Raw genomic sequence first — 11,742 nt, 5'->3', positions numbered from 1 at the left:
TTTTTTTAAATATATTCTAAATCCATAATTATTAATACAATGAGGTGCTGGCAGACAGAGTAATGGAGCAGAAGAGAGAGCCTGATGCATGTATACTATAGATTCATTCTCTAGCATATATAAGAATTTAATATATATAGGTATTTATATTAATATATAAAAGTAGCTTTATAAATCAGTGGCAGAAGGAAAGTGTAGCCATTAAATGATGCTGGGTCTTTGATTAGGTACTTGGCAATAATAAAAACTAAAATGAATAAGTAAATTAGGTTTTCACCACAAATCAAATCCCAAAATAACTTCCATACTGATCATCCATAAATATGAGAGAGAGAGCAATAGTGAGGGAAAGTGGGGGAGGAGAGAAGAGAGGGAGAACGAATGAGAATAAAAAATGGGAAAAAACAGAATTACCAAGTTATAATGGTGATATACTATCCAGTAGGAGATATAAGAACATTAACATGAGTAGGATCAAGAATATGAGTTAAATCTTACATGCTCTTCCCATACTTTCTTTTCTCTCTCATATGCTTCCTTTCTCTTTCGTTCTAATTGTTCTTTTAGTACAGCAGCACGTGCACTTGCTTGGGCCTGAAAATAAAACCAATCAACAAAGTTAATTACCAGAAAGAAGGGCATAGGTTTTTGTTTTTGTTTCCCCCCACCAAGTCTATAAAGATACTTATTAGCCAAAAAAGAAAAGTTTGGTGGGAGGGAGAATTTCCAGAGTAAAAATATAAGCTCACTTTATATCCCCAGCACCTAAACCAGGGCTCAACACACAGCAGCTCAATGAAAATAAATGCAGGCACATTCTAATGGAAATACAAATGTAAAAGTTTTAAACTATGGTTATTATGTACAGACTTTATCTTCAGAGAAATGGACAATCATATTTTTCATTTTTAAGGTTATCATTTATTCTTTTTAAGGTTACTTGTGTAATAGCTTCATACACTTATGTTATGATTTCATCAAATTGTTCCCCATAAATACAAGATATGAAGAGAAGAAGACACTTATTTTTCAGAAACCAAAGAGTGAGGGATAAATAGGAATGTAAAATTAAGGCAAGAGAATAACTATTCAAGATTTAACACAATTGTCTACCCCAGGTTCCAATTTTCTCAAAGAAAATCTGTTTATTTCTAGTCTATACCTTAAGTGCTTCAACTTTTTTACGCCTCACGTCAGCCTCCTCACTTCCTTCTTGTCCTTCAGAACAATCAGCTTCTTTCTACAAAGCAAGTAGATAAGCAAACCACTTAGGACAGAGCCTCAAATTGAGGGCAGAGCTCAGAAGATAATATGAACAGACTAACACTAAAAATATAAAATGGTAAATTGTTCAATACTATTAATTTTCTCTCACAGCTGCAAGTGAACTCTCTACAACTATCAACTCTTACGGACAATGAATGGGAAAAAAAAGACAAAAATAGAATGACATAAAATGTCCATGGGTACTACCTATGTTTTCCTCTCAGAATTCCTCTGGAACAAATGGTCTTATTGATTGTAAATCCAACATATAAAATTTATTTTTTCTCTATGTATAGTTTTCTGATCTTTGACTTTCACTCTCTTCATCAGACTTTGTGTTAGTGTCATAGCATTTTTAATCTTCCTCGATTATAATGTCATTCAATTACTTTTTTTTTTTCCATTCAACTACTTTTTAAAAAGTTATTTTTCAACCTGCCTTTTCACCACGAAGTTTGGCTCTAATCTGCTGACGCTCATTGAAATTCTGCAGTCTTATTTGTCTCAGTCTTGCCAGATAAACCTACAAGGAGAGAAAAAGAACACACAATATTTTAATTTAAAAAAAATAAACATTTTTATTGCTAAAAATTTTTTTGTAATTTAAAGAAAAGTGTTAATCTGAATACAAGAAATAAAAGTTTTGAAATCTGGTTAATGGAAATGTAATATTAGCTTTCAAGTGTTTAATTTAGATCAACTTATTTCTGAAAAGAAATACATTATAAATTTTTAATTTTATCAAAAGAAAAGAAATTGAACTCAGAATACTGAATATCAGTTATGGGACAAAATTATGACACAGCAGGTCAGTCAAATTATATTAACAGGTCCCTCTAGACCTACAAAATCCTTAAATAATTGTTAAGAATTTAAACCATGCAAGAAAGGAAGGCAATAAACTCAAAAATGGCTATGTGACGGAGGTAGCGAACATGCGGGAAGCATACCTCTTCCTCTTTGTTTCTTGGCTTCCCTCCTCTTGAAGAGCTGGACCTGCCTCCATACATAGCTGCCAGGTTTTGCAGGATTCCCTGTTCATCATTTAATGTACTAAGTTTAAAGAATGACTAAGGCTACATCAGCATCTTACCTAGGAATATCCAGGTGCCACTTTATTTCTTTTGGCAAATACTGATCATTTCTAGCTGATAAACTTAGATAAACCCTGGCATTTTCCTCTATCGATTTAACCAATACATTCAGTGAGAACATTGAAGGAATCAATTAAACCCCAAACATAATTATTCAAAACAGAGATCAGGTATGTTTTTATTAGCCATTTAAGTGATCAGGTTTTTAAAACTACTTTGGAGGTTAGCTAAACCCCAAATCAAAGTTTTGTTCTGTAAAAGTCCAATCATTTCTACAAATTTGTTTACATACTAAATATATAGTATTTACATAATATTAAATATTTGAACTCAAACTCTATACTCAGGAATGTCCCATTACTATACTGCAAATGATTATACTCAATCACAAACTGACATCATTTTTAAACATAGTTTATCATAAACATGGAATTATGTTCTTATCAGAAATTATTAGTATCCTTTAAAAAAGTATCAGATTGCCAAACTATCCATGTTCTCTTCCTTCAGCACACAACCACGCTATAAGATTTTTCCTTAAAAAAAAATCCTCAGTGTCTCACTTCCCTATCTAATGTCTTTTTATCAGCTTGCTGAAAGCATACTTTCTACATACATGACCATTCATGACTTCTATTTTCCTGCTTCCTACTTACTTTTTTTTTCCTATTTACTTTTTAACACACTACAATCTGGTTTCCAATCCCACCATGACTCTGAAAATTTTCTAGGGTTACCACTGACTTCCTAGTTAACATTTCAAATGGACTCTTTTGAGCAAATTTTGCAATTAACATTTCCAATGGAAATTAGTTTGAATCCAAAGAAGTATTTTTTGTCTCATAAAAACATATATGTTCGCTGTAGAAAACTTATAAAATATAAATCACAGTTCTACCATCTGAAACACCTAAAGTCTGTTATTCCCTTCCAAATTTCTGTGCATATGTACAAATACTTAAGCATCTTATCTTTATAACACTTGAATCTTACTATAGTTTTTCTGATTTAACCTTAATATTAATTAGCATATTAATTTTAATATTCTGAGTCCCTCCTCATATTCAATATCCTTAAAAACATTATTAACTGACTATATGATATTCATAATACACCACCAAATAGTGTTCTCTAAATAACACACACACACAAAAAAATCTCTCTTCTCTTTCATATTCATATTAGCATTCTCTCTTGGGTTCTTCCAATCAATCTTCACTATTTTTCACAGGCTTTTCTTTTCCTTGGCTCATCACTAATGTCAATATTTTGTCAAGACGCATTCTCTGGTCTTCTTTTCTACTCATTCCCAGGCTGTAACATATGTTGCCAATTCCCGAATCTAAATCAACGTCGCAGCCCTCTTCTCTTGAACTACTTGAACTGACGTCTGGACAACGCCACTCTTTATGTAGCAAAGCTACTTCAAACAATTTACAAACCTGACCTCATCATTCTTTTTACTATATGATTTTATTCCCATTTCAGTTACTGATCACAGTCAACCACCCAAGTCAGTGAGATGGGAGTTATCATTACTTCTTTCTCTTCTCTGCCAAATACAAATGACTGTCAAATTACCAATCTACCTCATCCTAATTCTCTAATTATCCCCTTAGTTTCTGCCTTAGCTCATGCTCTTTTCTCTTGACTCCTGGATTTCCGAGACCTTTCTAATTTATCATTATGCCTCTTAATCTATTCTATACCCCAGTCTACTCGCTACACTGCAGAGTAACCTTTTTAACAGTCTCTTTCACATCAAAGCCCACCTAAATCTTTCAATGGTTCCCATTATCTTCATAATATAATCCACATTCTGTTCTGATGCATAACAGATAAGGCTGTTTGTGACCTAACCATATCTATTCTCATCTCTGCCATGACCTAATCATAAAGCCTACATTCTAGCCACGACAACTATTTGTGGTTTGCAGACTATGCCATGATTTCACTCATCTTCTTAAAATGGCTAACTCTACTCCTCTTCCGAAATGCAAATCAAACATCTCACCCATGGAAAGCCTTGCTCATACCTCTTCTAGTCAATTAAGTGTGACGTGCCATGTCATTTTTATATATACCTTCTGCAGCAGTACTCATCAGTGTATTATAATACAATATAATGGTGGACAGGCAGTATACTCTGATGGTTAAGAACATGGACTATGGTAGACTCCAAATTCTGTCAGTTCACACATTCGTCAGTGTCACCTACCATTGCTGACCTTCACCAAAATTACTTGCTGTAAGCTCAGACATAATAATACTGCCGATTCTGTGCATGTACTAGAACAAAAAGTATTATTATATGAATGTGCTCTTTCTCCTCTTCCAGTCTGACAAAAGACTACTGCCCCTCTTCAAAGCAATCTTGGCATTAGCTTATCAGATACTTGAGCTTTTGAGATAGAAGTAAGAGACTAGGAAGGTGAAAGAAAACAAGAAATAGGCAGGGCTGGGTAAATATGTGAAGTGAACTCTGAAAAGATGAATGAAATATCTACAGAGTTACAGGAGAGTGGGTGGAGAACTGAGTACTGCTATAGACTCTTATCTTCCTTTCATGGTATTTAAGAACTTTAAGTAAAAAAACCTGAGTTACTTTGAAGCAATTTTTTTTAACATTTTACTGTGAAATATTATAGATTCACAGAAAGGTAAAATATACAGGGAGCTTTCATGGACCCTTCATCCAGCCTCTCCCAATTTTATCATCTTGATAAGGACAGTACACTATCAAAGCCAGGAAATTGATTTCAGTAGTTATACATGCATAATTGTGTACCTGTGTCAATGTAATTTTATTATACATATAGATTTATGTAATCATCACCATAATCAAGATACTCAATTGTACCATTACTTTAACACTTCACAGACACATTCACTATTCCCATACCTAACACCCATTAACTAATACAAACAAAATTTACATATTAGAATCATACAGTACATATCTGTTTGAGATTCACTGTTTATAACAGTATTATTTTCTTGCAGTCCATTCAAGGTATTGGATGCATAAATCAATAGTTTGTTACACTTTACTGCTAAGTAGAATTCAATAGTATGAATATACCATAATTTGTTCATTGATTCACCCACTGAAGGACATTTGGGTAGTTTCAAGTTTTGGACTATTAGGAGTTAAAGTTGCTGAGAACATTCATGTACAAGTTTCTGAGTGAAAATATGTTCTTTTCTCTGGGACATACATGCAAGAATAGAATTACTTGTTCTTGGTATGGTAAATCCATTTTTAGTTTTAAAGGGCACTACCAAGCTATTTTGCAGAGTGGCTTTAAGTTCTTACTAGGAATGATTGATCCAGTTTCTCCACATCATCACCGGCATTTGGTTTTGACCACTTTTTAAAAAAAATATTTATTTATATTTGAGAGAGAAGGGGTGAGAGAGAGATAGTGCAGGAGCAAGGGAAGGGAGAAGGAGAGAGACAGAGACAGAATCTGAAGCAGGCTTCAGGCTCTGAGCTGTCAGTACAGAGCCTGACGTGGGGCTCAAACTTACGAGCCATGAGATCATGCCCAGAGACGAAGTCAGATGCTCAACTGACTGAGCCACCTAGGCGACCCTGGTTTTTATCACCTTTTAATTTTAGTCATTCTGATAGGTGGGTAGTGATACATTAATGCGGTTTTAATTTGCATTTCTCACATAGCTAATGATGATGAACTGTCTTTCAACAGTTTATATGCTATCTGTATACTCTCTTCAATGAAATCTTTGGCTACTCTTTTGCATGTTTTCTAATTGGATACTCTGTGTTTTTAATGTTGAGTTTTGGTGATTCTTCATGTGTTCTAGATACAAGTCCTTTGTTGAATATGGGATTTACACATACTTTCTCCCAATCTGTAATTTGTATTTTCTTCCTCTCAACAAGGTCTTTTGCAGAACCAAAGTTTTTAATTCTGATGAAGTCCAGTTTATCAAGTTTTCTTTTTATGGACTGTGCTTTTGATGCCAAGTCTAAGAATTCTTTGTCTAGTCTGAGGTCTGAAATTTTCTCCTTCTTCTAAAAGCTTTATAATTGTATGTTTTCCCTTAGACTGCACGATCTCTTTTAATAAGAGGTGAGGTTTAGGTCAAGGTTCATTTTTTGCCTATGGGTGGAAGTCCAATTTCTCCAGCACTAATACTAAAAAGGCAAACCCTCCTCCATGAATTGCCTTTGCTTCATTTTCAAGAATCAGTTGGGCATATTTGTATGGGTCTATTAGGGTGTTCTCCATACTGTTCCATGAATCTACCTATGTGTCTATCCCTCCACTAGTACTATACTGTTTTGATTCCCATAGCTGTAAGTTAAGCCTTTTTAAAAAAAAAAAATTTTTTTTAATGTTTGTTTATTTTTAAGAGAGCGAGAGACAGAGAGAGAGAGAGCAAGCATAAGCATGAGCAGGGGAGGAGTACAGAGAGGGAGACACAGAATCTGAAGCGGGCTCCAGGCTCCAAGCTGTCAGCACAAATCCTGTGCAGGGCTCCAACTCACAAACAGTGAGATCATGACCTAAGCCGAAGCCCGATGCTTAACTGACTGCGACACCCAGGCGCTCCAATAAGCCTTTTTTTTTTTAAGGGTTTTTTTTTTTTTTTTTTTTTTTTTTTGAGAGAGAGCACACGTATGAGCAGGGGAGGGGCAGAGAGAGAGAATCCACACCGGCAGTGTGGAGTCCAAAGCGGGGGACTCAAACTCACAAACCTCTAGATCATGACATAAGCTGAAATCAAGAGCCGCTGCTCAACCAACTGAGCCAGCCAGGAGCCCCTGTAAGTAAGCCTGAATAAATGGAAGAGTATTTCTTCCCACTTGATTCTTCTCAAAACTGTTTTGGCTATTTTGGGGTGCCTGACTGCTTAATTGGGAAGAGCATGTGACTCCTGATCTCAGGGTCATAAGTTCAAGCACCATGTTGGGTGTAGAAATCACTTAGATAAAACAAACAAAAAACTATTTTGGCTGTTTTAAGATCCTTTTCTTTCCATATACATTTAATTTTTTTAATTTTTTTATTAAAACAATTTGTCTAATGTTTATTTATTTTTGAAGGAGAGAGATGTAGAGTGTGAGTGGGTGAGGGGCAGAAGAGAGGGAGACACAGAATCTGAAGCAGACTTCAGGTTCTTAGCTGTCAGCACAGAGGCCGAGGCGGGGCTGAACTCACGAGCTGGGAGATCACGACCTGAGCCAAAATCAGATGCTTAACTGACTGAGCCACCCAAATGCCCCTTTCCATACACATTTTAAAACAAGTCTGTCTACATCTATAAAAAAATACATATCTATATTCCTGACATTTTACTAGTAATTGCATAAACATAGATCAATTTAGAACTTGCCATTTTTATTACATTGAGTCTTCCGATTCATGAACATGGTATGATTCTCCAAGTATTTAGGTCTTCTTTAATTTCAACATTTTGTCATTTTAAACACATAAATTAGCCTGCATATTTTATTAATTTTTTTCATTTTTATGGAGCAATTGTAAATGGTATTATATTTTTTTGTATTGGTTTCCACTTTTTCACTGTCAATTTATAGAAATTCAGGGGCACCTCAGTGGCTCAGTTGGTTAAGCATCCAATTCTTGATCCGACTCTTGATCTTGGCTCAGGTCATGATCTCTCAGTTCAAGCCCCACGCTCGGCTCTACACTGATGGCACGGAGACTGCTTGGGATTCTGTCTCCCTGTCTCTTCCCCTCCCCTGCTTGTGATGTGTCTCTCTCTCTCTCTCTCTCTCTCTCTCTCAAAATAAATAAACTTTAAAAAACTTCAGTTGAGGGGCACCTGGGTGGCTCAGTTTCAGTTTCTGTTTCAGTTTCAGTTCAGGTCATGGTCTCACAGTTTGTGGGATCGAGCCCTGCATTGGGCTCCATGCTGATAGTGCAGAGCTTGTTTAGGATTCTCTCTCCCTCTCTTTGCTCCTCCCCTGCTCTCTTTCAATAAATAAACACTGGAAAAAATTCAGTTGATTTTTATGTATTGAATCTTGTATCCTGTTAACTATAATGAACTCATTTTTTTTAGTTTGAGGAGAGTTTTTGTAGAGTCCTTGGGATTTTCTAAGCAAATTAATCATGTCAACTGGAAATAGCAATCATTTTACTCTTTCCTTCTTTTCAAATCTATATACCTTTTCTTTTTCTTGCCTTACTGCAATAACTGGAACACCCTGTACTATGTTGATTAGACTGGTGAGAGCAAACATTCTTCCCTTTTTTCCAACTGTAGAGGGAGAGCATTTAGTCTTCTATCCCATATGAAGTTAGATGTAGATTTTTTGGAGCTGAGGATGTTCCCCTCTATTTCTAGTATACTGATATTTCTTATTGTGCATGTTGAACTTAGTCAAAAGACTTTCTGCATCAATTGATATGATTATATTATTTTTCTTCTTTAACCTATTGATATGGTAGGTCACACTCATTTTCTAATACTGAAACAAGACTAAATTCCATTTGGTCATGGTTGGGTTAGATTTCCTAAAATTTTGTTTTCCATCTAGGTTCACAAGATACATTAGTCTGTACTTTTCTTCTTTTGTGCTTTTCTAGCTTGAGTATCAAGGTAATACAGGCCTCAAAATGAGTTGGGAAATATTCCTTGTTACTAATTCCTGCAAGAGATTGTATCATTGTATCAAATTGATGTTAATTCTTTGAATGTTTGGTAAAATTCTCCAGTGAAACAATCCAGGCCTAGAGATTTCTTTTTTTGGCAGCTTTTAAATCACAAATTCCATCTTTAAAAGTTGTTGAATTTATGAGTGTTAAGTTGCTTATTATCTTTTTACTCACTATAAGATCTGTAGTGATATCCCTTGTTTCATTCCTGACACTCGTGATTTGTGTTATTCTTTTTATTCTTGTCAATCTAGAGATTATAAATTTCATTCATTATTTTCTAAGAACCAGCTTTTCACTTCATTAACTTTCTCAACAGTTTTCCCTTTTTCAAATTCACTGATTTCTACTTTAATGATTTCCCTCATTCTGTTTGCTTTGGGTTTTTTTTGCTCTTCTTTTTTTTTTTTTTTTTTTTTTTTTTTTAGGATTGAGATAGGAACTTAGAGTGCTGATTTGAGACCTTTTTCTTTTCCAATTTATAAGCATCTAGTACTATAAATTTCCTTTATAGGAATAAATACAAATATATGTGCTTTAGTTCCATCTCACAAATGTTAATATGTTGTATGTCTATTTTCATTCAGTTCTATAAATTGTTTTTAAGTTTATTTATTTATTTTGAGAAACAGAGGGAGAATCTGAGCAAGCATGAGTACAGAAGGGCAGAGAAGAAGGAGAGAGAGGATCCCAAGCTGGCTCAGCAATGTGGGGGCTCAAACTCACAAAACCATGAGACTGTGACTTGAGGCAAAATCAAAAGTCAGACACTTAACCAACTAAACCTCTCAGGTGCCCCTGGTTCTATGTATTTTTAAGTTTTCTTTTATATCTCCTATTTGATACCATATTAGTTAGAAGTGTTTTAATTTTCAATTGTTTGTAGATTTTCTTGTCATCTTTCTATTATAGATTTCTAGTTTGATTCCATGATGTTCAAAAATTATACTCTGTAATTCCGAGTCTTCTGAATATAAGGTTTGTTTTATGATCTAGCATATAGTCTTTCTTGGTGAATGTATTATTGCATGTTAACTCATTTCCACTTGAAAAAAAAGTGTATTGTGCTACTGATGGGTAGAATGCTCTGTAAGTGTAAATTAGAACTTGTTAGCTTGTGATGGTGTTTAGCTATTCTGTATCGTTGCTAATTTCTGTCTAGCAGTTCTATCAATCGCTGAGAATGGAGTGCTAATGTCCCCAACTACACTTGTGAATTTATCCTTTTAGCTGTTAGTTTCTGCTTTATATATTTTGAAACTCCACTGTTTGTTGTACAGCCATTTACAACTGCAATAGTATTTTTAAAATATATATATTTTTTTAATTTTGAGAGAGAGAGTGCACTCATATGTATGAGCAAGGTAAGGGCAGAAAGAGAGGGGGAGAGAGAAAATCCCAAGCAGGCTCCATGCTGTCAGTACGAAGCTCAACGAGGAGCTCAAACTCACAACTGTGAGATCATGACCTGAGCCAAATTCAAGAGTTGGCCACTTAACTGACTGAGCCACCCAGGTGTTCCTGAAATGACTTATCGAACTGATCTTATTATATAATGTCTCTCTTTATCTCTCTCTTTGTCCTAAGCAATCTTATTTGCTCTGTTAACAGATTCTTTTAGCTTACTTTAAGAATATTTTTAGATTTTGGCGAGGAGAGAGGGAAGATGGCGGTGTAGGAGGACACTGGGCTCACCGCGCATCCTGCTGATCACTTAGATGCCACCCACACCTGACTAAATAACCCAGAAAACCGCCAGAGGATTAGCAGAACAGAGTCTCCAGAGCCAAGTGCAGATGAGAGGCCCACGGAAGAGGGTAGGAAGGGCGGCGAGGCGGTGCGCGCTCCACGGACTGGCGGGAGGGAGCCGGGGCGGAGGGGCAGCTCGCCGGCCAAGCAGAGCCCCCGAGTCTGGCTGGCAAAAGTGGAGGGGCCTGACGGACTGTGTTCCGACAGCAAGCGCGACTTAGCGTCTGGGAGGTCATAAGTTAACAGCTCTGCTCGGAAAGCGGGAAGGCTGGAGGACAAAGGGAGAGAGAGCTGCTGAGCCCCCGGACGACAGAGCTCAGTTTGGTGGGGAGCAAAGGCGCTCGCCAGCGCCATCTCCCCCGCCCATCCCCCAGCCAAAATCCCAAAGGGAACCAGTTCCTGCCAGGGATCTTGCTCGCTCTGCGTAAACACCCAACTGTGTGCTTCTGCGGAGCCAAACCTCCGGCAGCGGATCTGACTCCCTCCCGCTGCCACAGGGCCCCTCCTGAAGTGGATCACCTAAGGAGAAGCTAGCTAAGCCTGCCCCTCCTGCCCCCGTGCACCTTGCCTACCCACCCCAGCTAAGACGCCAGATCCCCAGCATCACAAGCCTGGCAGTGTGCAAGTAGCCCAGAGGGGCCACACCACCCCACAGTGAATCCCGCCCCTAGGAGAGGGGAAGAGAAGGCACACACCAGTCTGACTGTGGCCCCAGTGGTGGGCTGGGGGCACATATCAGGTCGGACTGCGGCCCCGCCCACCAACTCCAGTTATACACCACAGCACAGGGGAAGTGCCCTGCAGGTCCTCACCACGCCAGGGACTATCCAAAATGACCAAGCGGAAGAATTCCCCTCAGAAGAATCTCCAGGAAATAACAACAGCTAATGAACTGATCAAAAAGGATTTAAATAATATAACAGAAAGTGAATTTAGAATAATAGTCATAAAATTAATCGCTGGGCTTGAAAACAGTATAG

At 37.0% G+C, this 11,742-nt stretch overlaps 1 protein-coding gene across 7 annotated transcripts in view; it reads right to left on the bottom strand.

The window, feature by feature from the left end:
• Positions 1–11,742, bottom strand: part of NEK1 (NIMA related kinase 1) — a 239,119-nt gene that overhangs the window by 104,952 nt on the left and 122,425 nt on the right. For 5 of the 7 annotated variants that reach the window (XM_040470858.1, XM_040470824.1, XM_040470831.1 and 2 more), the window contains exons 19-22: positions 2,217–2,300; positions 1,706–1,789; positions 1,163–1,240; positions 499–594 (exon numbers count right to left, since the gene is read on the bottom strand). In XM_040470858.1, coding sequence (XP_040326792.1) covers positions 499–594; positions 1,163–1,240; positions 1,706–1,789; positions 2,217–2,300 — 342 coding nt within the window. The remainder of the gene's footprint in view (positions 1–498; positions 595–1,162; positions 1,241–1,705; positions 1,790–2,216; positions 2,301–11,742) is intronic. The other 2 variants (XM_040470841.1, XM_040470849.1) reach the window with 1 other exon arrangement.

Source organism: Herpailurus yagouaroundi, unplaced genomic scaffold (assembly GCF_014898765.1).
Source record: "Herpailurus yagouaroundi ecotype Mexico unplaced genomic scaffold, PumYag 28, whole genome shotgun sequence".
In the NCBI taxonomy this organism is placed as follows: Eukaryota; Metazoa; Chordata; class Mammalia; order Carnivora; family Felidae; genus Herpailurus; species Herpailurus yagouaroundi.
Note: the sequence above shows the minus strand (reverse complement) of the source record. Positions and strands in the feature narration are given on the sequence as shown.